We start from the raw sequence: 27,474 nt of genomic DNA on the forward strand, positions 1-27,474 counted from the left end.
AACAAGGAGACTTTTGATTTGTCCAAAAGTATTGTGAAGTAGAAATATATAAAAAACTAATTGAAATTCTATAAACTTTTGCTCTGTCTTTTCCAGACCTCATCTCATTGAAAAAGATTTCCATGTTCATAGTTATGCTTTGCAAGTTTTTCAGAAGTTTAGAAAGAGGAATTTGCTTATTATATATCCATCTTATTCTGTTGACATTTCTGAGATAATCTATCATTTTTGTAGAACAGGTGGATAGATATCAGGACATGGACTGCTGTTTTAAAGTTGTCCTATAAGACGAGCTTCAACCTGTTGGCCATAAAATACATTTAAACAAGTCAAAGTGTATATGCTATTGATAGTGTATTCACATCATATCTGATGCTGAAATTGGCACTCACATCAGCTACTTCAAAGCCAGACATCACATTTGTTTTTAACTATTCCTGAGTGATGTGCACTTTTGAATATGTTTATTGCTCATGTAATGATTTATGTAGTGGAACGTAAAAAAAAAAAATTGAATAAGTTTAAAAACTAACCAGTCACATTACTATCATAGAAAAATATCTAAAAAAATTATATGATTTTTGCTCAGATTTGTGTTTTTAAGTACAGTTTTATTGGAAGAGTTAAAGTCATGGTCTCTTATCTTTTATGCTATTTTCAAAGTAGTTAATAACAGTTATGATAAACTATCAATTCTAGTCTTCTTTAGAAGTGCATAAAATTTGAAATGAAATGAAAGTGTTGTGAAAAACTTATGTTAGCAAAAACCATAGACAGCTATTTATTACATGAATTAATATTATTGAAAGTCAGCTAAATAATGTTCTAAGTCCTTTATTACTATTATATTTCAGTATTGCCAGTATAATATTACATATGTGTGGCTCTTTTTTTTTTCCAATCATTTCTCAAGATGTTAAAATGTTTGTACAGTATTTGCAACGTACTTAGATTTTAGAATTTTAAAAAGTTGTTACTTCGAAAAATTGATTAGAATTTTATTATTTTAAAAAATATATATTTAATGTATGAAATTCCCAAAGGAAAATGTTTAAACTTACATTTCTGCACAGCTATAAAGAGTTTCACCTATAAACAATGCAATTGTAGATATATTTTGAATATTTATGGGATATCAAAGCACAGGTTTATATTTGCTAAGAAAATATATACAGTTACGACAGAAAGTGTTCGTACCCCTGTGTCATGAGTAGTTTTCTCATAAAATAAAAAGTATCATGATTAGGATAATGAAAGTAAAGTATATTATAAATATTATACTAACACACATCTACATAAATATTTATGAATATTGAATGACAAATAAACTGTTTATAAACAAATAACCAAACATAGAAAGGGCAGAAAGTGTTCGTGCATCTACTTTAATGATCAGTTGTGTAGCCTCTCAGGTGAATTACTTGGTGCAATCTCTCCTCATAGCCCTCCATGATCGTTTGACAGTACTCGACTGGTATTTTCTTCCATTTTACTTTACAGAAGGCCTCCAACTCTTGCAAGTTTTTTGGATGATGCTGATGAACCCTGGTCTTCAACTCATGCCATACGTTTTTTCAATTGGGTTGAGATCGGATGACTGCGATGGCCACTCCAGAACGCTTATATGGTTCCTCTGCAACCAGGATTGCACATATTTCGATGTGTGCTTAGGGTCGTTGTGCTGGAAGATTCAATGACACCCAAGCCGCAAGTTCCGAGCATCATTCTTGATATAAGTATCTAATATTTCAACGTACTCTTCTTTTTTCATGATTCTGTTGATGCGGTGAAGGCTGTTTATGCCAGAAGAGCTGAAGGAACCCCATAGCATGATCGAGTCATCTTCGTATTTAACTGTAGGGATGGTGTTCTTTGGAAGATTTCGTTCCCCATTCTTACGGAAGATATAGCGAACATCATTGTGGCCGAAAAGCTCGAGTTTAGTCTTGTCTGACCAAAGAATTCTCTTCCAATAGGTAAAGGGTTTATCTACATGCTTTCTTGCATATCTCAATCGTGCTTCTAAATGAACAAGCTTTAAATATGGAGTTCTACAAGGACAGCATGCTTTGAACCCAGAAGAGTGTAACGTGTTCATAACTGTAGAGGTGCTAACTTCAACCCCAGTTTCCCTTACTAGTTTCTGTATGTCATTACATGTTAAACTAGGGTTTCTACTAACTTCACTGAGAACCTTTCTCTTGTTTCTCTCTGGAATTTTGTTGGGGCGTCCGGAACGAGGGAGGTTAGCAGTTGATCCTGTAAGCTTGAACTTGACAATTATACTTTGAACAGTAGATTTCAGCACATTAAGTTGTGTAGCAATACCAGAAAGAGACACACGAGACTTGTATTTTATAATAATTTAGTTTTTTAAATCACTGGACAGTTGTTTCCTGTTCACCATGATGACCAAGCAGATAATGACGGAGACAGCGCTAAATTGCTGGAAGTATATTTTTTGCTGGCTAAATTCCAATAATTATGAACCCAGTGTCTAGTTCTGGAATGGTATAATGTAGTTTTTTCACACATTCTGAAAGGTAGGAACACTTTTTGTTCCTCCTTTTTTTTGGTTATTTGTTTATAAACAGTTTATTTGTCGTTTAATTTACAAAAAAAATTATGTATATGTGTTAGTATAATATTTATAATATATTATACTTCTATTAGCCTACTTGTGATACTTTTTAAGTTATGAGCAAAAAACCACTCGGGAGGCAGGGGTATGAACACTTTCTGATGTAACTGTACCTAGAGGATAGAATTCTCTATCTTTTGTTTCTTATATGAATTTTTCCCTTTTATATCTGCTTTTATTACATTGTACTTTGTGGTGCTTCACATAAGAGTATACTTGTTTCCAAGAAAAAGTGTTTGACATTGCAGCCTAATTTCTGTTTCAGATGAAAAGGTTGTAGATTTTGGGCCTATTGAATCCCCCAAAAATGAAGATGATATCAGAAAAACGCCTTATTCACTTCCTCAGGGGTTTAAGTGGGATACTCTTGATATCACTGACCCTTTGATTGTGAGTATTAAAATATTTTTTCATATGATTATACTAGTTCACCCAGATTAGATATAATTTTTTTTTTTCAGAGGAAACTTAAAATTTGTTTTTATTTTGCATAAGAAAGGTCTAGTTGTTCTGACACAATTACATTCTATTTCTTGGAATTCAAGCTAAGAGGAATAAATGTTATACTTATTCAGAAGTAGTTATAGTCTTAAGTAAATCTGAAGCCTAAGAAAAAATATTTGGTTACAGTTATATCTTTAAAAAGGGGTGGTATGTAGGTTGAGATTTTTTGTTCTGTAAAGTATTTTTCACTCATGAGATTCACGTTTCAACTTTTACATAAATATAAATGCATACTTTAAAAAAATTAACAATCAAAATATAAGTAGAAATATTAATCCTGACTTTATTTCAATACTTATTAATTAAAAAAGGTTTTATAAGTGATATTTTGTCATTTTATACCATATATTTAATGTATTAAATACCCAAACAAAAATGTTAAAAAATATTAAATTTATTTTTCTGCACAGCTTCAAAAAGTCTAATCTGAAATTAATGCACTTATAGAAATTTTTTTAGAATTTTTATGTCATGCCAAAGCATAGATTTATTGTTGCTAAGCAAATGTCATTCTTTGAAAATAGTTATCCATTTGTCATGTTTTTTCTGTTTCTGTGCTTTTATTACTACATGCACCATTTATGTTCCTTATAATGTCACATCATGTGATCTAAACAACTATTAATGCAGCTCAACTTTCAAAATTAGTACAAGCAAGATTTGAATACCATTGGGTTGACCAGATTATAAAATATTTATGAATAAAGTGATGAGAAAAGTAAATTATGGTCTTGTGGAACAACTCATAGCATATGCTGAGAAAAATAATGGAACCTAACATATCAGAAAACTTAGGAGCAAACAAAGGACCTTGAAATTGTTTATAGTTTCTTTATATGTTCTTGTCATTCCAGAATGTTTTTCTTATTAAATTGTATTTGATTCAAGACTGTGTAAATTTTCTTCTGACATCATGTATGCTTAGTTAGATTTAGTGAATACAATAAGTGACAGCATGATATTCAAGTAACTCAAACTCTTGTTCAATAAACATTGTCGTTTTTCAGACAACGCATATAAATAAATTTAAAAATCTTGTTATGGATTCACAAAAAAATTGCTGGAATTTGACCATGAATATTATTAGCAAAAAATGTAATTATCTAACCTAACCTGATGTTGTTTTTATTAATAATAACACATATGTTATTAGTTTTCAGGGTAGTTTTAATGTGTTATTACAAAGAAAAGGTTACTGTTGTATTCAGTAAAATGCAATATTAAAAAAATGTATTAAAGAAAATCAGTCAAGTTCAGATGTACTGGATATGTAAAATGAAACTTCTTAACAACAATAAAATCAATGAAATTCTAAGGCAAGAAGTTTTATGTTTTATTTTTAAACTGAAACTAGATACTATTTAATCAGTTTTCTGAGTTTCATGCAATATTGTTAAGTATGTCCACTTTGAGAAGAAAAAATCAACAGGTGTGACTGACATCTTTTCATTTCAGAAACTTTAAAAGGATTATAATTAATATCAGTAGAATAAAGTACTTTAGTGACCATGGTTAAATTTGAGACATAAATTACGTGCCTTATGTACATGTGGACATACACACAGACACCTTTAATCATTGTTGTGTCAAAAACATGAATAGGGTTGATTTTGTAAGTGAACCATGCAATATATGTAGGCTTTATTTGTATGATCTAATAGGCTCTTGTTTTATTATTTTTATATAGTAGCACTGATGGATCTAAGATTTGAACTGGGGAGAGGAATACTCAAAAAATTTCTGCCAGTATTCATTTTCAATAAATCTGTTTTCTTTAATAAACCAACAACAGTGTCACACACTGAAAAACAAAATTGTACATTAGTGATGTAATAAGTACACTAATTGCAAAATTGCTTTTTTAACTTGATGAACTTATCAGGATAACTTCAAAAGTAACTCAAACATTAATGACATCATGATAATTGAATTAAAAATTAATTAAGAGTAATTTGTGAAAGCATCTAACTGTTCAAATTATAATAAAATTGCCATAAAATGAAATTATGCATTTTATTTATAATTAATGTATATACATGACCCATCATACAAAATATTAAACATTTACAATAAATCAGTAACATAATTCTTTTCTTTCTTAATTTTTTCTTAACAGGATTCATCTATGATCAGTGTCAGTTGAATACAACTATAAAGACCATTGGTTATTCTTACGAAGGGATCAAAATAATAATTGCCCATAATAGTTTAGTTTCTCTCACTTAAGTGTATAGTTTACTTACACAAGCAGCACAAAAGATTAGTAACATTGTGAACTAAGCCTTTCTACATGTTATTGTTACCTTCAGGTTACAGTTTAAAAATGTACTTTCCATCTTCTGAGACTTTAGCTATTTCTCAATTTTGACTTTTCTCATCTAAGTATTGGTCTTTCGTGCTCCAGTTTTTTATACTTTTCCCTCAAATGCCTCTGGTCTTGTGACTCTCTCCACCCATATCATTGCACACTATCCTGGTACTGTATATAAGCCCCCTCATTTAAATAGTGTAATCACTTTTTCTCGACAAAGTATTGGCCATGGTTTTCTCTGTGTTGCTTTGTAGATTTCCTTGCTGCTACAATTTCTTTTAAAAAAAATTAATAACTTTCAACATGCTGTTTTTGGGCCTGACTGTTTTCAGTACAAAAGCTGATGAGACCTCTCTTATTCCTCTTCTATAATCTTGTGTCTCTCTGAGGTTGAAGGGGGTCATTATCAGTTGGGGGCAACCATGATTTGGTGAGGGTGTTTCTCAAGAGGGTTCTGAGACTTCTTTTCTTGATGATCTAGGAGATTCTGGAATGAATTTAGACTTGGTTTCTCTTCACTAAGTCAGCTTCTCACAAGGTCAATTTGGATCAACCATCTCCTGCTCCTTCAGTTAGTCACTTGGGTTTGTGAGATTTTGTGACTTTTGAGTCTAGTTTTTCCTTGATGGCAGAAAGGTTGGGGGAACTGCTTAGATTTTCATTCTTCCCTTGATATTGCTGGTTCATGCTGATGGATTTATTGCTTTATTTTGTGGAAGGATAGATGTACCCTGTAACTTTGTTTCCCTGTTTGCATGCTTTGGCTTACCATTACCAGTTGGACGTATATTTTGTTTCCTTGGACTATATCCACTTCAGGATGTGTGGAGTTTTAGACTGGATCCTGTGTTTATCTTGAAGATATTAGTCTTTCTTGTATTTCTTTGACCACCAGCTCTTGTTTCTCATTCTATGGATACACAGAATAGATTCCATTCTTAGTCTCATGACTTCTCCACTCTAATCAACTGTCACCAGTGGCTTCAGTGTCTCCACTAGGTGGGTGGGATCTGTAGGAGTGTGGTTACAAATGATGGACATTTGATTTTCGTGGTATTTGCATCTCCAACTGATACATGAAGTATCGATTTTCGTTCCAAGGCTATAAGAGAATTATTTACAGAAGTGATAGTGAGATAATTGTATTTACTCTTGTACTATTCCACCCTTAATACAGGAGCTAGGTTCTGAGTGAAGAGCATACCTGTTCTGAATATTGTGCAGTTCCTTCATTTGTGTACCACTCTTATCTTGGTATATCCCTGATCTGTGCAGATGCTTTATGTATGAACCATGCCCTCACCAGCACATCCACTTTCTCAGTGTGAGATCATAGATAAAGTGTCATTGGATGGTGTGTTTTGTAAGTTAACATTTTCTTGAATTGAAAATATATTTCCAATAATACTTCCACCAACACTCTCCTACCTTTCTTCCCTATTACAAACCAGTGTTAATGATAAGGATGGTGTAAGTCTTAAAACAAAGTGATTATAGTACCTGGGTGAGGTGCTTATGTACAGTACCAGGAGAGAGGGTACATTGGCTTGGCAGAGAGTGTCATAATGCTAAAGGCATTTATGTTGGATGTAAAAGACCGGAGCAAGCGAGATTAATTCTTAGAAGGGCAAAATCAAGGATTGACAAACATCTAAATTGACTGTAGAGGTAACTATTATTGGAAATACAGTTTCAGTTTAGGAAAATATTAATTTGTATACACTAGTATTGTGTACTAGATACAGAGCTTTTACTTGGTTGCTGTCATTTTAACTATTTACTAAGAAAGTGCAATAGAGATTTAAACTTACTCTGTATATTTGTAGTTGAAAGAGCTCTACCTCCTTCTCAATGAAAATTATGTTGAGGATGATGATAATTTATTTCGATTTGACTACTCTCCTGATTTTCTTGAATGGTAAGTAACTCAAGTGATGTTTAAGTATTTTATCTATAAATAGTCATGTGACAGTATAAAGTAATCTGGATTAATTTTAAAGTTGGACTTCAAAAGGTTTTTCTTTCAGACAAGAAAGAAATTCCAACACAGAGAAGAAAAAATTTTTCATAACCTTTGTTATGCTACACCTAATCAGTTTATTTTGTTAAATGCTGTAAACATTATTTCTTTCTGAATATGTTGAAGGGTAAATTTCTAAAAGACAAGTGTACAACAACTACACAGGATGTATCATGTTTCTTTGTGTTTTTATTCAAATCTTTTATATGGAGTTTAAATGTTGCACAGAAAGAGAACTAATACTGCTTATTGCATCTAGTACATTTTCAGGCAACTTGAAAATAAACTTCAGAAACTTCTCATACATTTTTCTTATACAAAGATTTCTGTACCAGATACAGTCGAACAGTTATTCAGACAATTCTAGTATTAGAGCAAGTAAACATTCATTGGTAACTTATTTTGTGAATTGTTTGTATTTTCAATATTTAGTGAGATATCTTTTTTGCTTTAAAAGCAGCTTGCAACCTATTTTCTCATCAATTTTTTTTTTCCAAAACTAATTCAGTGCTGTTCCATGTTCCTGGCAGGTATTACCACAATTAACTCTTTGTGGACTGGGTGGGGGAAATTATGTGACATCCATTGATGTTTTCATCTTCACAGTATAAACACTCAACCATATTGTATGAAATTTAAAACAAATATATTACAATAGCATGTACTCATTAGACACTGTTTTCACAAAAATGACATTAAAAATATTCCTCTCCATTTTAAAATTTCAGTTTTAAAAAATTGTGATCTATTCTAAAGTTCCATTTTAAACCATGATAGTGATTCATAATATGGAGTGTAAGGAATTGCACAAAACCCTTATAGAATGTTTGGGCAAAATGCATCTTAACCTTGTGAAAACAAGTACCCTTTCCTGCACATGTCACAAGATTTTCACATAGAAATATTAAAAATTTAGTTAAGTAATTTATAATGAATGTTTATCAGTGAAATTATAATTAAAATGTACATTATGCCTCAAAGTTTTATATCATCTGAGTTTTAATTCCTTTATTTCAAAAGAAACTTTAGAGAAAAGTTATTAAACTTTAATGTTTGGGTAAAGTAATAGTATAAATATTTTATTAAAAGTGTGCTTTTTGTCTAACACTGTGGCTTATGATGTTTACTAAAACCTTACCAAATTTCATGAAGATACATTTAATTAATTTAAAGTTATAGTAAACATTACTGTTTTTCTTCACAAAATTGAGGTCAATGCAGCAAATGCAGGGTGTTAAATTTTTCAAATGGCTTTTTTATTCATACAAACACTCAGTCATCTGAGCTGATTAATTTAAATATCCACTCATCTGATGAAATGACCTTGTTGAAAGAAAACTTTTGTTTGTTTTTTTAGGTATGTTTTGACAAATGGTAATCTCTTGTTGATTGATAAAGTGCTTTTTTCTAGCAGACTCTAACCATTAAATCTCTTCCATGTTATTTTGTTTCTTACTGTTTGAGCTGATACTTTAATGACATAATCTTCAACTATTTCTACATCAGTAATTGAAGAATCTGTTAACCTGTGGTGATTCATTTTCTTCCTCTTCCTTTCAGATAGTTTGCATTCTTGGTTTGTATTTCTGCTGTAAAGAATGCACTGCCTGGTGTGATATTTTCACCCTTTTTCAGATTTATCTTTGACTCTAATATTCAGTGGACATGGCTACAACTTGCACATGGTTAGCATTTTGATAATCAATGCAAGTGCAAAAGAAGAGATGCATGAGATGCAATTGCATTCAGGCTTCACATGTAGGGGCTAGGGTACAGCCATGATTTATGTTTTTCTCTCTGTTTTTTCTGAGTCTCCTCTAATGATTAAATGTAAAAAAAGTTTATTTTCTGCTCTTATCCATTTGTGTGCATACTCTGTTAAGTTCAAATCTGTTATGCGTGTAGATGCTTAACAACTGAAATTGGTGGTATGTTCATTCTGTACAAATTGTAATTGGTGGAATGGCCATTGAGTACAAATTATAAATTGTTTTGTTGCTTAAGATATCCTGTGTAATTCAAAAGTGCAGATAACTCTTATTGTAAGTAGGATAAAACAGCTACTGACGGAAGTGAAGTAATATATTAAACTTAGTGCTCATTGTTAATAAATTTTACCTCTCCACAGACAATGCTGTTACTTCACTGTTGAAAAGTTTGAATGAAATTTCCACCCATACACATAATAATGTGTACTGTGCCAGTCTTTATGTAATCAGCATTAGACTATAGTTTATCATCAACAGGAAAGTGACATATCCTTAATGTGTAAACCAAAAGCTCTGCAGTAATTCTTTTGTATTACTTTTTTTCACCATGGAACGTTTGTGCTTATTACTGTTAATATATGAAGTATCTTTCTTATGTTTATTTACTTGATTTTGAGTTGGGAATATACAAATTTTTAAAATTTTAATTACAGCTTTTTACACAAATTACCTTCTTTTACATTTATATGATTTCTTTCCTTAACTGGGTATATGGGTTTTGTCAGTTTGTCTGACCTTGTCACAACTTTGTAACTATGAGATTATACATACTATATTTCTGGCAAAGCTGAAGGTAAGCAAATGATTAGGTTACAGTCATGTTTATGTAATGAGTTCACCTTCCCTATCAATTGAGACATCAAATTTTGAAACCTTTTATTATTTTAGATACCTAACCTTAGTAAATAAAACAAAATAACAGTAAAGGAAAACATGTGAGAAACACACACAGAAAATCAGGTCAGTTTCAATACTCTATTAAATGTTATTGGTAAACTTAACTGAGATGATCAAACTGGTGTATAAAAATAATTTATATACTCTTCAAAAAAAGAAACGCAAAAGGGATATTTTTGTTATTTTAAAAAAATATATGTAATAACGTTACAAGCTCAGAGTATGTGATGTTACACGTGTTAAGGCACTGATTGTCAGACCAAAATGACAATAAAAGTTGTGCACTTTGAAATTGGAGGAAAACATCGGATTTTTCGCCAAAACGCATTCGTGTCTAATAAATTTGTTTGAGAGATCTGCATGTTCTGCAAGTGCAACATGTGCAAAATCCTTATAAAAGTGATGGGTTCTCGGTTTCCATAGCTCAGTGTTAAGCCACCGACATGCAATAGTTACGCCAAGACTGACTGAAGCACGACGCAACAACGCCATTGGTTGCTTGGAAGCAGGCGAATCTCGATCAGATGTTGCCAGAGCTGTGAATGTCCACCCAAGCACCATCACAAGGCTATGGAATCGTTACCAACAACATGGATCAACTTGTGACCGTCCACGATCTGGCAGACCTTGTGTGACCACGCCCGCACAAGATCGCAACATCTGGTTACGTCACCTTCAAGAAAGGACCACCACTGCGATGTCTACTGCCTCAACCATACCAGGGCTGCGTAGGATTTCTGATCAGACCGTATGCAACCGTCGACGAGATTCTTAGGCCCCATGTGCAACCCATCATGATGAATGTCAACGACGTTTTTCAACATGACAATGCCCGTCCTCACACAGCCCGACTCACCACTGTCTTCTTGAGACACCACACCACGTTCTTCTCTGGCCCTCCAGATTACCAGATTTAAACCCCATCGAACAACTTTGGGACGAGTTGGACTGACGTTTGTGACGGCGACAACCTCAACTGCAGACTCTACCTCAGCTTGCAGCAGCTTTGCAGGCTGAGTGGACAGTCATTCCACAGGATGTGATTCGTCATCTCATCGCTTCCATGGGCAGGAGATGCCAAGCAGTTATTGATGCTCATGGGGGGCATACTTGTTATTGACATTGAGTGACGTTAAACTTCAACTAGTGAGCGTGGACTTTGCTTTTCCAGACTTTGGATGTTCAGCAGTGAATGTGCAAAGTTTCACACATGTCATACAGAACTACCTGGAATAAACTTGTTAACAATATGTCTCAAATTTTGCCTTTTGCGTTTCTTTTTTTGAAGAGTATGTATATATATATTCAAATGTGTATTTTAGAACACATAAAATATCAGTCATTAGGGTAGAATGTCCCAAAACTGCTATAATTTATCCAGCTTTTTAAGTAAGCTATAAATACATTGAAAGAAGTCCTTAATTACTTGAGTACTAGAATAGGATCATCCACAAGCAGTGAATTCTGTTGATTGTGGCTTTAGCAAGGAGAATGAAAGAAGTGAGATTTATGTAGAAGAAAATATTCTCTTTTTGTCGGTTATAAACATGTTCATTGGCTTGGGAAAGGTGACCAAGAATCAATCTCAAAAGATAGAAATGGTGGATTTGATAAATTTATTGATATATCAGCAAATCAAGTAGGTAGGAGGTTTAAATTTTATATTCTTGCTTAAGGATGTTGTATTTTGTGTTTTTAATTGGTTGGAACCTATAGAAGTTTATTATTAAGTGTTATGAAATTTAAATGTAAAATTTCAGAGTGCTGACAAATCATATGACACATTCAAGTGAAGATTAATCATTTTTAAACTTTTCCACGTGAAATTAAGAAATCTGAACTTAGTTAGTACAAATATTTGAATTATGAAGTACGTGTATTGACTAACATTAATAAAAAAGTTGCTTCAGTAAATTTTGAATGTAGCCCTAAAAGGTCATGACATGCATATTTTGATCCTGAACCATATTTCTAGGGTTAATCAGTTTACAAAATTTTGGGACATATGTTACAGAGGTGATGATTTAGTTTCTTTTACAGGAATTTTTGTCATATTATTAATTCAGTGCTTTGGTTTGAAGTGGTAGATTAATGGTTCTGGTTTGAATTAATTTTAAAATTGCAGGTTTTTGTAGAAAATAACCAATTTCCCTCTCTTGTGAGAAGACACATGCCATTTTCTTTTGTGTAAGCTACAGGAGATTGCATTTTTGAAACTACTTTAAAGTTATAAAGGACAGATAACTTGCATTGGAAATTTTATTTCAGCCTCACCAGTATACTGAGGATAGACTTTTTATCAAAGTTATTATTGGTAACTGTGATTTTACCATTATTTTTTTAGAGTAAGTTCATAAGGTGGATTTGGTAAAACTAAATTTTTTTTACTTTCCAGGGCACTCAAGCCACCAGGTTGGCTGCAAGACTGGCATTGTGGTGTTCGGGTTGTGAAGAGCAACAAACTTGTGGGTTTCATCTGTGCTGTTCCTGCCACAATTCGTGTTTATGATCAGTATGTTTTCTTTCTTTTTTCTAGTTTATAGAGCATGAGAAATAAAAATGAAAACTGCAATTAATTTTACTAAAACAAAATATGATCTTTTTAATTTATTGAGCTCAAAATTTTAAGAAATATGAAAGTCGTAATCTGATGTATTAAATGTTCATAAAATACATTGTAAGTCTGCTTATTTTATTTTATTTTAGTGTTCAGAAAATGGTTGAAATAAACTTCTTATGTGTTCACAAAAAGCTTCGGTCTAAACGGATGGCTCCAGTGCTTATTCGAGAGATCACAAGAAGAGTGAATTTACAGGGAATATTTCAAGCAGTTTATACTGCTGGGGTGGTATTACCAAAACCTGTAGGAACATGTAGGTAAGTAATGTTAAAAAATTTGTCATGATTTTTTTTTGTTTTTAAGTTGTAACAAATATTAATGATAAATAATTTTTCTTTTATATGAATGTTGTAGTTTTCTGTCAGAGAATTGCTATTTTTTTATAAAGAATTTCATTTTACATTTATTTAATTGTTGGAGTTGCCTTATAATCTTGTTTATAACATAGGTATTGGCATCGCTCCTTAAATCCTCGAAAACTTATTGATGTTAAATTTTCCCACTTGAGTAGAAATATGACTATGCAGAGGACATTGAAATTGTACAAGCTTCCTGAGGTATTTTTAAAACTGATATTTCTCTTAGTGTTGAAAAAGGCTCCTAAAAAAATTATTTTCATTAAATAAACAGCTTATTTCTGGCTTTCTGTATAGAAATACATGTACATTGTAATTAGTTGTGGTGTACAGTATGTATTTTTATATTCCATAAAACATTATTGTCAAGGAATCTGTATATGTAAGTGCATAGTATCTAATAATTTAATACCTTATATTTTTCTATATTCTTCCTTTATTGTTGTAACCTAAGAATAATATACGAATACTTTAATTGCATGATAACGGTTTGTAAAAATCCAGATTAAATTTATACCTGATAATGATGAGTTTTTGTGTCTCAAGATGACTGCTGGTATGGGTATTAAAACTTTATTTTAATAAACTGTCTTGAAATACATGTTTACTTCAAATGGGTTTCTCATCATCATGGATTAGTTTTTCTTCAGTAGAAGTGAATCGATACATGTGGTTTTGTTACTAATTTTATGCTCAAAATTACATAAGTACATATACAATGACACCATAAGTGTAATATTTTGAATTGTGTAAGCATAATATATTTTTAAGTGAGTAGTACAATAAAGTATCATAATAACATTGAAAACAATTGTATTCATAAATAATCCAGTACGTGTTTTTTTAAGAAGAATCTGTAGTGGTATTTCATGTACAGTTTGCTATTTCTTCGCTGAGACTTTTAACTCAATACCACATCTTTACAGGCTAGCTGGGTTCCATCAAAGAAAGTTTTAGCTGACAGTTTTTGTGAAATAGATTGCTTATATGTTGTTTTCCAATCAATACATCACAAAGTAAATAGAATTGCAATATTATAATATTTTATGTAAGTAAATAAGAATGCAAGGAAATAATCTTCTCCTACAGTCATAGGAAAATTTAATGTTCACATAAGGTGTCATATAAATGGTTACTACATTTTATATAAATTGTGTGTCATAAAACATCTCAAACATATTCAATATAATGTATATCTTTTCTTTCTCAGAACCCAAAGATAGAAGGATTTCGCCAGCTTGCTCCAAATGATACCCATCAAGCAAAGAAACTTTTGAATGAAGTATTTTTTTTAATAGTTCAATAATGAGTATTTTTTTTGAAAAATCAGTATTGACACTTTAATTAAATGAGCAAGAACATTTATTCTCATTGCTAATTTTACAGCATTGTGAAATTACTATTAAGAATTTTAAATAAATTTTCCAGGGCTTTTATCAATAAATAATTGAAATGATGTGAAATATCATAACACTTGCACTACTACATTCAAAATTAAAAATAAACATTATTTCTAAATGTTTCAATACCTGTACAAGTAGAAAGTAAAGTTAACTAAATGCCTGTTGTTTAGTTTTCATTTTGGAAAATAGAAAGTAAAATTGCATTAAACAAAGTAATTGCTGTCTTCTGTTTCTACATTTTTTCTTATGACGTGCATTTATTTTAGGTTCCCCCCCCTTTTACTTTTTATTTCTATCATCCAGTAACTGAAACTAAAGTGTACCTCTGAAGTTACAAAAATGCTTCTATTAATTTGTTTTTTTTTAATTGACAAATCTTTTGATGTTTCTTTTAAGTACAAATGGCATTATGAGCTCATCACACTTGACTTCAAGAGTTTTATTTTTGAGTAGTTTGGAAGACATAAGACTGTATGGTTGTACAAAAAAAAGTGTTGTGGTATTATTCATAAATCAGTAAAATACATCTGGAAGCATGTATCAGTTTTAAATAAGTCATCAAATACACAGTTGTCAGTTTGTTACATAACTTCATGTTAGTATCTCTGTTGTTGGGTATTTTTTTCCTTTTACTTAATATATTCAATTTGAAATTATGTTTTTTTGTTTGGTACTAACTGTTAACCACAAAGAAGCATAATTAATCAGATGTTTATAGTCAAATTTGGGTTAAGAGATAAAACTAATGGTTGGCCATATTAAAGCATATGTTCTTTTTGCTGATTTACAAAACAGCACATAGATGGAGAGAGAAATAATTTATTGGTCCCAGATGGAAATATGGATTAGTTGAAAATATTTTTTTTCATTTTAAGTCCAACAATACAATGTTGGATTCTTAGTAATTTTTGTAAATAGGGGTAGCACTTTATAGCTCATTTAATATCATAATGTATTTTTGCCTAATTACTGTTACTTTTCATGTACAATATTTACATGTCTTTGTTGTTTTTTCAGTTTACTGATAGCTTGACGATCTTTAGTTAAATTTAAAAAATGGAGGCCATTGGTAATAGCAATATGTACAGTTTTTGATTCTGAGATTGATGCATTAGTTTATCTTGAGGCATTTGAAAAGCTAAAAGTTGGGTTTTAGGTTTATTTAAAATGGTTATAAAAAGGTTTGTAACCCATTTATTCAATGCTGATCTGATTTCCTTGTTGTTGAAGTTGTATAGTATGTTATTTTTTCATGTTCTTTTTCATGTAGATTTATTAACAAAGTTTCAAATTTACTGTAGAGTTCATCAGGAATTCTTTGTTTTACATGTTTAGTTTAGTTGGTATATAGTTGTCTGAAGTTTTGTATTCTGTCACAGCACTCATGGACTTGAGAGTTTAGCTCTTAACTGATCTATTGTGCATTAACTTGGCAAAAGTAAACCATGTTGTATAGTAACTTGGCATCTATTAGAAGCTTCCAGATTTTTGTTCCTGAATGACATTCATATCTCTGTAAAAGATGTTTAAAATTGTGTAAATAAAATTCTATGCAACTTTGTGTAATGGAGGTTGCTTTCCAGAATCATTATAGAGTATTGTTGTGCACTAGCATTAATAAACTTAAAATTGATCACTATTGACTCACATAACACTGTTGGACACTTACCAAATTTCTATGAGGTTGTTCGTTGTTGACTTACATAACACTGGATACTTACCATATTTGTGTATAAGATTGTTCATTGTTGACTCACATAACATTGTTGGACACTCACCAAATCTCTGTATGAGGTTGTTCATTGTTAACTCGCATAACGCTGTTGGACACTCACCAAATCTCTGTATGAGGTTGTTCTTTGTTGACTTGTTTTACAATATTGGACAGACACCTACTAAATCTCTATAAAGTTTATCATTGTTGACTCACATAACATTATTAGACAAATCTCTATATAAGGTTCTTCATTGTTGACTCATAACATTCTTGGACACATACCAAATATCTGTATGAGACTCATTCACCAGGAGCAAACCTATGCATCGTCTTAATATTATCTTGCAACTAAAATTTTCTGTATGAGAAAAATTTGTCATGTAAAAGTAAGAAAAGGAATTTTAATGTCATTTGTTGTGTTCATTTTTACTTGTTACAGTAGGAGTACCTATCAAATGCTTTATTTACTTTTTTGTTTCTTAATAATTATGCTCACAAAACTTTTTAACATTTGATTTGCTGCTATACCTTTCAACAAACCTAAATGAATAAAACCAACAAGTAACATAATTATTGTAAATACTAGTTGAAGTAAGCTACTACATGAAGTAATGAATTCACATGCATTATATGTTTCATCATGATTTATAGAAAATAGTAGCTCTTTTACAAATTTTGTAAGTGATAATAGTTAGAATATACATTGTTTTTGTAAAATAATAGTTCAACATACAACTGTCTTTGTATCTATAAATAACTGAATAAGTCTACTGATTTGGTAGTCTCTTAATAGGTTAGACACAAAAAATAGTTAAATATAATTTTTATGAATATGTAATAATTATATTTAAATTTGCAGTTTATTAGAAGTTTTGTAAAATACTTCTTATTTCTAGTATCTCAAGAAGTTTGAGTTATGTCCAGTATTTACAGAAGAAGAATTCCATCACTGGTTCATTCCACGACCTGGTATTGTAGACAGTTATGTAGTTGAGGTTTGTTTCTTGTATTTTAGTTAGCAAAACAAATGTAACATCAGTTTCAAGTTATTTCTTCAGATAAACCTGTATTACATTGTCAAAAACAATCAAGGAGAATTGGACTTTTCTGTATTCTAGTTTTTTTTTCAAGTTACAGTTATTGTTATTTAATAAGGTTAGTTTCATCCTTGAATTTATATTTTATGCAAAATAAGTTTCAGCTGAACAGTCATGTAATCTGATATCCAAATGCTATTATTGGAATCCCTATTCATAAAACATCACTTGATACTTGATACTATGGATTTTGCAATCAGTGATCACAAAACTTTGTTAATATAGCAAACGTCCATTGTGGACTCTAATGGAAGTTGTCCATTATGCTGTTTATTTAAATGAATGAGCTGCTGAGAGTAAAATAGCCCTCATAAATGCTTCCAATTTATCACTGCTTAGAGGTGAATTTTGTTCTGTCAGTGTGTGTTTATAGCATCCCCTACATATGCAGTCAGATTCATATCCAGTGAGCATGCTGTTTAGTCCATTCTCTTAAAATTATTTTCTTCCAAGAAGTTTCTAACTGGTTGAGCATGGTAAGGATGTGTATTGTCGTTTTTGACCAACTACACTTGCATATGACAACACTTATGGTTGTGAGGCTGTATTCTTACATTCTATGGCTTTCATAATGCCATGCTGCAGCAGTTAAAGTTCACTGTGGTAATTGGTACTGATTCTGCATAGGCCATTTTTACCATACTTGCTACATGAGTGTCTTTCTTTCATAAAAGATTGATTGATTCTAGTCCCAGCAATTCTCCAAATAAACGTGTATCTGACTTCATTGTGAAGCATGATTCATCTGTAACAAAACATTTGCCCACATGTTATTTGACCAATACATACATTTCTTTTAGACACCACTGAAGACAGGTTATTTTATGATGATGGGTTAGAGGAATGCAAACCATTGATTATGTGGTGTAAAAAGTAAGTTTTATGAATCTTGTCTGTGAGCTGACTTGTCATCCCAACATTGCCCTGTTTCTGTTGGAAAGCTCACTCCTGCTAGTTATCTGAATCTCTTATATTGTCAAATATTTGCCAGCATATTTCTAATTTAAATCCTATGTTTTTAGAAATTGTACTTTTTTACAGAAAATGTAATTCCCAGCAATATTACTTGATAGAATATTTTGATTCTTTAATGTTATTTCTTTCAAATGACATATTACCAATGCATTATTAGTCAGAATCTTATGTATGGCTATGATACATTTTACATTGTTTGTATTTGAGAGCATAATGTTGACATTAAAATTTTTTATGAGTAAGAAACTAAATAATAGAAATAGTAATTTGTATTCTTATTTTATTTCAGAAAAATGGGAAAGTAATTGAATTTGCCAGTTTCTACTGCCTCCCTTCCACAGTGATGCATCATCCTATTCATAAGAGTCTGAAAGCTGCTTATTCTTTCTATAATGTTAGCCAAACTGGCATTTGTGAGCTTCTTCATGATGTTTTGGTGGTAGCCAAAAATGTAAGTGTTATCAGGACAGTAACCTATAGTTACAAAGGATTTTATTTTGTCAGTAACTAATGTTACAGAATGTTGGTAATCGAGGAGAATAGGCTAGCAGAACAGAAAGCAGTTTTTGTTATTGTGGAACCTACTAAACTGCACTTTCTATAAACACTGAGGCATAATTTTACATAAACTGATAAAATAACTTGAATAATGAAATGTCCTCTATAATTATAACATTTTGTGCATTATTTAGTTTTAAATTAGAATAAGTTTATGTGAGTGGGCTTGGAAAGTATCTCTTTATATTGTTCCATAACTCCTTCCTACCAGGCATGTAAGTGTTTTATCACAGGGGCAATATAATGACATCATGTTTTGATAAATTAGGTGTGATTTATCCTCTCAAATTATCTCTAGAATAAAATTATAAGTTAATGTTTTGAGATTTTAATTTTTTGAAGCTGCTAGCCCTAATTATTTATTTTTTCCCCCTTTTGTGTAATTATTTTGAAGATAGTGGAAGTAATTAAATCTTCCATCTATTCAGATACAACATATCAGTAGATAAAACTAAACCACAAATCTGATAATTCCACATTCACTTATTTTTTAGCTCAAATAGTTCAAAGTGAAGAATTTTTAAAGTTGGTAATTTGTAATTCAACTATCTTTTATGTTTTAATTTACAATTTTCAAGTTTCTGAGGTTAACAAAGTCAGAAGTATGTTGTCTAAAATCTGCAATTATTATTATTATTTTTTTAATCCTTCTTGGCACAGTTACTTTTCTTCCTTGCACAGTTACACAATTTGTAAAATTGAAAAATTTCTTTGCAATATCTTGAAGCGCCTGCAGGACAATCCAAATTTGTTTTTTGCAATTTAGTAATTATTTTCTGCTATTTTTATGCCATTAAAAAGTAATAATTTGATTATTTTCTCATTTATTCATTGGTAGTTAATTTACAGTTTGTAAACAATCAAGATTTTTATGGTTTGAGGTCTTTGTGAATGCAAGCTTCATTATTTTTGCCCTTAAGCAGTGCTAAATATTGTGAGGTTTGTTTTGAACATGTACATAAATTAGTAGGATAATAGAAATAAATTGTATTTTTAGTGTTAGAGTGAGATAAATATTATATTTGTAATATTTTTAAGGATCTCAGTGACTTTTATTGGAATATCTTCAGTGAAGTGGCCTATCCCATTGTGTCTTTATAGCAAGTGTAGCATTATGTACAAAAATTGGTTTTTCATGTTGACTGTATTTGGGTTATGTGTAATGGCAAAGTAAATAGCTATATTACTCTGTTGTGATTTTCTGCATTATAAATCATATCTTGGTTAACTGCATCAAATTTATCTTTTAAAATGTTCTATAAGTATCATGCCATGTGTTTAAAGTGTATGTGCTTCATGTATGGTTACATTTATGAGTTATTAATTTTTATTGATGTATTATGCTCAGACTGCCCTCTACAATAAAATCATTTTTGTTTATTTGCAAGCTTTTGGCCATCTCACTGGAACCTTCATTAGGCAGTGATATAACTTAATACTTAGCCTTCATTATTTTGAAGAAATCTTTGCATCATAGTTTTTTATCTTTGTCTTCAAAAAATGTGCATCCAGTGTTTGCTTCCAAAAATACAGATGTTACCTGATGAAGGCTTCAGTAATAAGGCCAAAGTTTTGCAAACAAAATAAAAGAATTTTAATGTAGAGAACAGTTCATGTATAATTCTAAATATTAATTTACCTACATTATATCTCTTAAAAAGAAGTACTTTTATTGTTAAACAATGTAACTAGGAAGTGTGTAGCTTTATGCATATAAAAAAACAAGCATTGAAAAAGGACATGTTGAAGATGTAATTTTTAATAAAAAATATACAAATTTTCAAGAAACAGAAGTTAAACATGGAATTATATTGTTGCAAGCACTGTTATAGTGTAATTAATTACAGGCTAGTTAATTTTTTTATTCTTTTATTTGTTTTTGTTGTGATATTTGATGAGTAAACATTTCTCATATTTTCTGTTTAGAAAGGTACCAGTGTTTGCAAGACTAGGTTTCTTGGATTATTCAAAGTTGACATAAATGTTGTGACACACAGTGACCTGCAAATACATTCTTCACTATATGGACTTTATAAAGATGTTTCATATGTGCTCTTAAACATATGAAATGGTTAACTAGTTTCTCTGATACACATGGCATGAAAAATAAGTTCATACTGTCATAAAGTAGAATTAAACTTCAAAATATTGTCACTTGTTTACCTTGTTTAGGGTAATACTTCATATTATTAGTGGAAAAATGTTTGACTGCCTAATGCATGATGAAAACTTAGAATGTTAAGAATTGAATTCATTTTTTAAAAAATTATGCCAATAATACTTTATTTCCAAAATAAACACATATATTTGTAATGTTTGTAGTGTGTTTGAAAAATGAAGCTATTTTTTATGTTAATTCAAGATGTACAGATGGGTTATATTTTCATGTTTAATATCTATTTTTAATTTTTTTAGGCAGGATTTGATGTTTTTAATGCCTTAGATCTCATGGACAATAAAGTATTTCTTGAAAAACTTAAGTTTGGAATTGGAGATGGAAACTTACAATATTACTTGTATAACTGGCGCTGTCAACCCATGTCTCCAGAAAAGGTATTTTATTTAAAATCTTTAAGGTTCAACATTTAGGTTAGTTTTAATAATTTCATTTAGAACAAACTAACAAAACTTAATTAGGTTTAAATAAACTTCATCAGATCTTAATATACTGTTTCTTAATATTAAATTGAACTAAAGATATGATTACTTTAGTTTGAACTTCATAGATATAGCAAGGCAAAATTGAAGGGAAAATGTTTATTTGATAGTTTTGCCTTTTCTAGTACATAATTAATTTTAATCTTGTAGATGCATTGTTTAAAATAGTATTTTGTTTTGTGTGTATATAATGCTAATAATTGGGAGGTGGTTGTTATTGGACTGCATCTTTCTGGAAAATATCTTTTGAACAACATTATAAGTTGCCAGCGCAGGTCTTCATGAATCTATCAGCTCAAAGCATCATAAAAAACAGATGGGTCTTTGAACATACTTTATTTTTGTTATAAACTTCTCTCAAGTAATAATGCCAATTACAAACATTTTTAATTTAAATTTTTTTTTACACTTTATAATATTTTTTAAACTGTTCACTTAATTTTTTTTCTCTAGTTAGAAGTGTGGTGGTGAAAAATCTGGTTGTTTCAGTATGAAATTATTGGACTGGAAACTTTTATAGACTGTATTTACCTGTTAAGCTAGGACAACATTTTGAACTTCTGTGCAAACTTTCATCAGTTCAAAATATTATGAAGTTAATAGGCAGGTGTAGCCATAGACATTTTCATTCTTGTGTGTCTTCCTCTGCTTAAATCTAATGTTAAACAAGAATGTGAAATAACTGCATGAAGCCTTTAATGAGGCATTCTGGTATTTTAATCAACAAAAATACAATTCAATTTGCCAATTCAGTATTTACAATGAATGAAGTGTTACTTAATGTACCGTCTCTCACAAATTTTAACAGAAATGTGTTTTGCGAAGCCTACAGAAGTTACATTTCTCTGCTGAAATGACATATAAAACATATTTGTAGTGTAAAATATGATACAGAAGTTATTGTATTTTGGCTTTATTGTAACAAGTGTTAAGGGGAGAAAAGTGTTAGTCCTGGCAATTTGGAACAATATGTATTGTGAAATATAACTTTATAAAAGATTATAACATTAGTTCCTGTTTTTACTTACAGATCTAGTTTGTAACAAGAGTGGAGCTAAAGATAACGATATTTATGATACCAAGTTATTTACCAGATATAAAGTTTAATAGTGTGATTTATCATTTACACAGTGTTATAATACTAAATATAGACTAGTGGGTTTAAATTATTCAAATAATTGTTCATAATCACATTGCTAGCAAAAATGATTAAAGAGAAAACATAAAGCATTCAGAGACCATATTATATGCATCCTAAAGGCAGTGGGCAAGCATGTACCAGTGGTCAATGTGCCATACCATGGGATTGCAAGGGCATTATAAGAGTGACAATGAAATTGCACTGTTCATTCAGGCGAGAATAACCTTTGATTTGGTAGAAGGTGCTCATGACTATTGCCTTTCCTATGGTCTCTCACTTCAAAAGCCTTTGAGTGTTTTTGCTTGAATATCCAAAATCAAACAAATTAATTGACAGACAATGGGCCTATTAAATGTTCACTCTTGGGATCTATCATTTTCTACTTTTTTTTTTTTTTTCATGAAACCTATTATGCTACTATTTCTCAATTTGAACGGTATAATTTTTGTCATTGTTTAATACAAGATTCACTTATGTCTGTATTTCAGTTGTAAAAACAGTAAGTTTGTAATGTATTTTTATTAGGTCTTTATGAAATAGGGGACAAGACCAATATTAAACATGTTTATGTTTTTTGGAGTGTTTTTCTTTCAGAGTTGAAAAGAAGTCAAATTTAATGCTTAACTGATTAGTTTTCTGCATGAAAATGAAAGGTGCACAGCAGGTTGTGCCAGGTCCAGTGTGGGTGCCTTTTATTTTATTAGTTTGTAAAATGCACAATTTTTACACATTCATCCTGTTCTTGTGTGTATTAAAGTGTAATTGTTATATAAATAATGCAAGTAATTTTTTTCTAAGCACATGTATTTATTAAGACAGAATTAAATTCTGATTTTTAACACTTTTTAATTGTTTTTTTTTCTTCCAGATTGGTCTAGTCCTACAATAAGGCACAGAATATATATATATATAAAGAAGTATTATATATAAACATATATATAGGTACATATATATATATATGTACATTGTTCCAGTTGCTTTTCCACAGGACTTCTGATCAGTTGTGTAACTGTTGTACAATCCTTTAGTTTACTTCATCTGTTATACACTGAAATGGACAGACTTTTAGGATGAACGTTTATATGTTTTATAAGAGCTGAATTAAAGCATTTGAAAATAAGTTCTTTCCAACTACGCTGTTCATAAGCATGTGCATTTTCATGACTTAGGTTTAGAAACTTTAATTACAGAAAATCTTAGGTGGCAAAGTCTTCTGAAAAACCTTGATGTGTTAATATGAAATCTTGAAAGATGAAAGTTACCTTTGGCAATATGCAAGATTTTTTTTATGTAACAGCTATTTTAATTCATTCAATCCCTGGATGATTTAATGTAAATAAACCTTTATTTTTTCATACACTATTTAAAGTATGCCATTTAAACTAAAGATGCTTATGGTATATAGAAGTGTGGTTAAACAATAACAGTTAGTCTATTTGATGTAATAACTATCATAGTTGCTGTTACAACATTCTAACTTAATTTTGGTTAAGATATAAATTTTTAAGTTAAAGGATGAGAATTTGTTTTTTCCATTGCATATGGATATAATAATAATTCAAAGTAATTTAAGGAGAAAAATTCATTGTAATTTTTCTGTGAACAGAAATTTGTACATTCTTTGTATTTGTAAAATTTTTTTGAACTGTTCTTTGTGTACATTTAATGAAAGCATTTTCTTCAAAATGGAAATTGGTAATATTCTGTTAAACAGTTGTTAAAGATCAAAAATGTTATCAAATAAAGTAAAAACAATGAAAATTTCTGAAAATATTGGGTACAGCAATAATTATAATAGTCTGATACATTTTTCTGGGTTTCTAATACCTTATTACAGTTATATTCTCAATGATTATATTATACAGGGTGTTTGGAAAGTCACTGTGCAGTTTTGTAATCATATACAAATCTAAGTGTGCATTGACTTTACGAACACCCTATGCAAGGAGACAGTAAATAACTTAAGTGGACATTTTAAAAGTTTTCAAGCAACATTTTATTAAAATCTCATGATTCAAAGTACCTTTTGTGGATAACTAACACATACTAATCAGTTATGTAAAAGGCAAACAGTCTCCTTTATTCGTTATAAAAAATAATTTCCAGTTGTGTCTTCTTTGTACAAGATTAATATAAATAAAAACGCTATTTAAAAGCAGAATCTGTGGTAACTATCATTTTGCTGAGTTTACAGGCTGAAATTAGAATTGCTTTTAAGACTAATTGGAGATTGATACATCGTTGGTTGTTCACAATTATTTTGATTAGTTTGTTCCAAGGTTACAGGCACAAACATTTAAAAAAGTACTCACTACATCCTTGAAGTCATAGCATACCATGGTTAAGCACTAAAAAAGTATTATAAATTGTTAAGAAAGGTAATGTGGCATGCTAGTATTCTCTAGAGTGAGCTTGTTAGGAACTTGAAAACCCCCATTGTTCTTATGTATGTATCTTATTAAATATGTGAGTGAGTAAAAGCTTGCATTGTCATGGCATCTGAGAAAAAAAACAAGTAAAGTTGTACACATAGTATGAAATATTCAAGTTAATGAGCAATAACGTTCAGTTTTCTTCTGTCTATACAACTGTGGATTATATGTATAATATATAATTCTGTAATATTACAGTTAGTATATTTACCAAATTTATAGTGTAATCAGTTTTTCTAATAGGCTGACTAACAGTTACTAAATAATTATTTTTCCTAAACTCTTCCATGGATAGGGGAGTGGCACATGGGCAAGAAATACACCATGTAATTCCTTTGCGTGTTTCCTATCTTCTTGAGGTTGTGGTGGGCAGGGTGTGGCCTAGTGATAAACATGCCAGACTCTTAGTCTAAAGGTTAATGGTTTTCATTCTATCGAGCTCTACACTTTGACATCTTGGGTGCATTACAAAAGCGACAGTCAATTCCAACTTTTTTTTACTAGAGTAGCCTAAGAGTAGGTAATGTTTGCTATTTACTAACTGCCTTTTCTTTAGTCTGTCAGTTTAAAATTAGGGATACATAATATATATAGCTTTCATGTAACTTTGCACACATTTTTTAAAGAAGCAAAAATGTTGCAGAAAAGTAATTGTTTTTGTTGTATGTTTCACTTATTTGAAAGAAAAATTATTGTAGTAAGGATAGTATCAAATTTTATGTTATTAAATTTTTAATGTTTTATTGTGTTTAATAAGACAGAAAACTAAAACTCAGCTATAACTGATAGAATTAAAATGAATGAAAACATATTTGTTGAATCTGGAAGACTCAGTAAGCTTTGTGGACAAGCATATTTTAATTTCTCTTGTTTTCTATTACTGTAAGTACTTTTCCTAACTTTAACCATTGTGTGACAAATGAGCAACATAAATGATAGAACTGATATATTGTTATTAATATGAAACTGCTTTACTTAGCGATAGATTCATTGAACTTCCATATGCTTGCTTAAGTTGCAGTGCAAGCTCCATACAATGGAAATAAAAAACACTGCAATAGTTTAATAATGTGTAATTTTTTTAATTCTCAGTGTATGCAATCAAGCATATATAACTCATGAGTTTTTGTATGATTTTCTTTTTACCTTACTCATTTGGCATGTGAACTGGAATGAACAATACTCAAATAAAACCTGTTAAAATGGAACAAAAAGTCCTGGGTGGCAAGTGTAATACTGTAACTTATCGTACTTTTATTATTTTCTATTAAAGCTTTTGAAACTTGGAATATGTGTAAAAAATTAATGTTAAAAGTACAAATACATTTAAAACTGTGGATGAAATCATACGTTAGACTTATGATATTAGGAATTGTGGCATAATTCATTCTTGAATTTACAAACAATCTGAAGTGATGATAAACTGATTTTGAAGAAACTAAAACCCTTTTTTGTTAATCAGTACAAAACTAGGCTTGCCAGATCACTATATTAAAGAAATATAAAGTAGTTCAACATTCACTTTTAGAACAAAATTAAAAATACATCTGTGTATTATGTTTAAAAAAAGTATGTTAGTGATGTGTCGGGATTGATCAGAATAATTTAAAACAATAAACTGACCAAGTTTAAGGATTATTAAAAGTTATGTTTATAAACACCTACTGTATATGTATTGCAGCTTAATCAAGCATAGTAATGATCAGAAAGTGGTCTTAGCAAGGCTTTCAGGATAACCTTGGTAAGCGAAATGTGTGGACTTACAAAAACAATCAGGGTGTATGTGCAGGTATTATTATGTGCAGTGAGTTCATTGTGAATTATCACAAGGTTAAAGTGTGAAGGTGAAACATAAGTTCAAGATCTAAAGTTTCAGTTTAGAAATGTCTGTGATGTTGAAGTAAACAGAAAATGATGTAACTGTAACTACCATGAAACAGTGCAAATGCAAAATAAACATTTGTTGAGAGATGTTTCTTCTGGTATTGCTTTAAGATGGTTTTAATTTTGGTATATATCTGTAGTGACTTTTTTGTATTTAGTTTCAAGTTGTGTGGATTACTGTTATGTTATGCGAGATACTTTCAGGATAAAACGTGGATGCTCAAATTTTGAGTGTAAAATCAAAGTTGAAGTTATGTGTCTTTGTTGTATTATAGTGTATCACGTTTAGCAATTAATGATATATTTATATATAAAAATTGAGTTGTGGTGTGATTCAGTTACTTTTTTTTAAGTTATGAAAGGTGTTTAAATGACTTCAGTGTATGGAACAACGAAGGAAATGTTTGTTGTGAACTGATGAGCATAAATAAAGGAATTTATTACCATATAAAAAACAAAAACTGAGAAACGAAAGGTAGTACGTTATTTCA

At 30.5% G+C, this 27,474-nt stretch overlaps 1 protein-coding gene across 2 annotated transcripts in view; it reads left to right on the plus strand.

Annotated features, from left to right (window-relative positions):
* LOC143252714 (glycylpeptide N-tetradecanoyltransferase 2-like) overlaps positions 1–27,070 on the plus strand; it is a 34,435-nt gene extending 7,365 nt beyond the window's left edge. For both annotated transcript variants that reach the window (XM_076505282.1, XM_076505281.1), the window contains exons 4-13: positions 2,907–3,031; positions 7,283–7,374; positions 12,538–12,654; positions 12,849–13,019; positions 13,211–13,319; positions 14,329–14,400; positions 17,135–17,233; positions 18,600–18,761; positions 21,284–21,421; positions 23,536–27,070. In XM_076505282.1, coding sequence (XP_076361397.1) covers positions 2,907–3,031; positions 7,283–7,374; positions 12,538–12,654; positions 12,849–13,019; positions 13,211–13,319; positions 14,329–14,400; positions 17,135–17,233; positions 18,600–18,761; positions 21,284–21,421; positions 23,536–23,556 — 1,106 coding nt within the window. In that variant the 3' untranslated portion in view covers positions 23,557–27,070. The remainder of the gene's footprint in view (positions 1–2,906; positions 3,032–7,282; positions 7,375–12,537; positions 12,655–12,848; positions 13,020–13,210; positions 13,320–14,328; positions 14,401–17,134; positions 17,234–18,599; positions 18,762–21,283; positions 21,422–23,535) is intronic.
* The last annotated feature ends 404 nt before the right edge of the window (positions 27,071–27,474 follow it).

The sequence above is a fragment of the Tachypleus tridentatus genome, chromosome 6 (genome assembly GCF_004210375.1).
Source record: "Tachypleus tridentatus isolate NWPU-2018 chromosome 6, ASM421037v1, whole genome shotgun sequence".
In the NCBI taxonomy this organism is placed as follows: domain Eukaryota; kingdom Metazoa; phylum Arthropoda; class Merostomata; order Xiphosura; family Limulidae; genus Tachypleus; species Tachypleus tridentatus.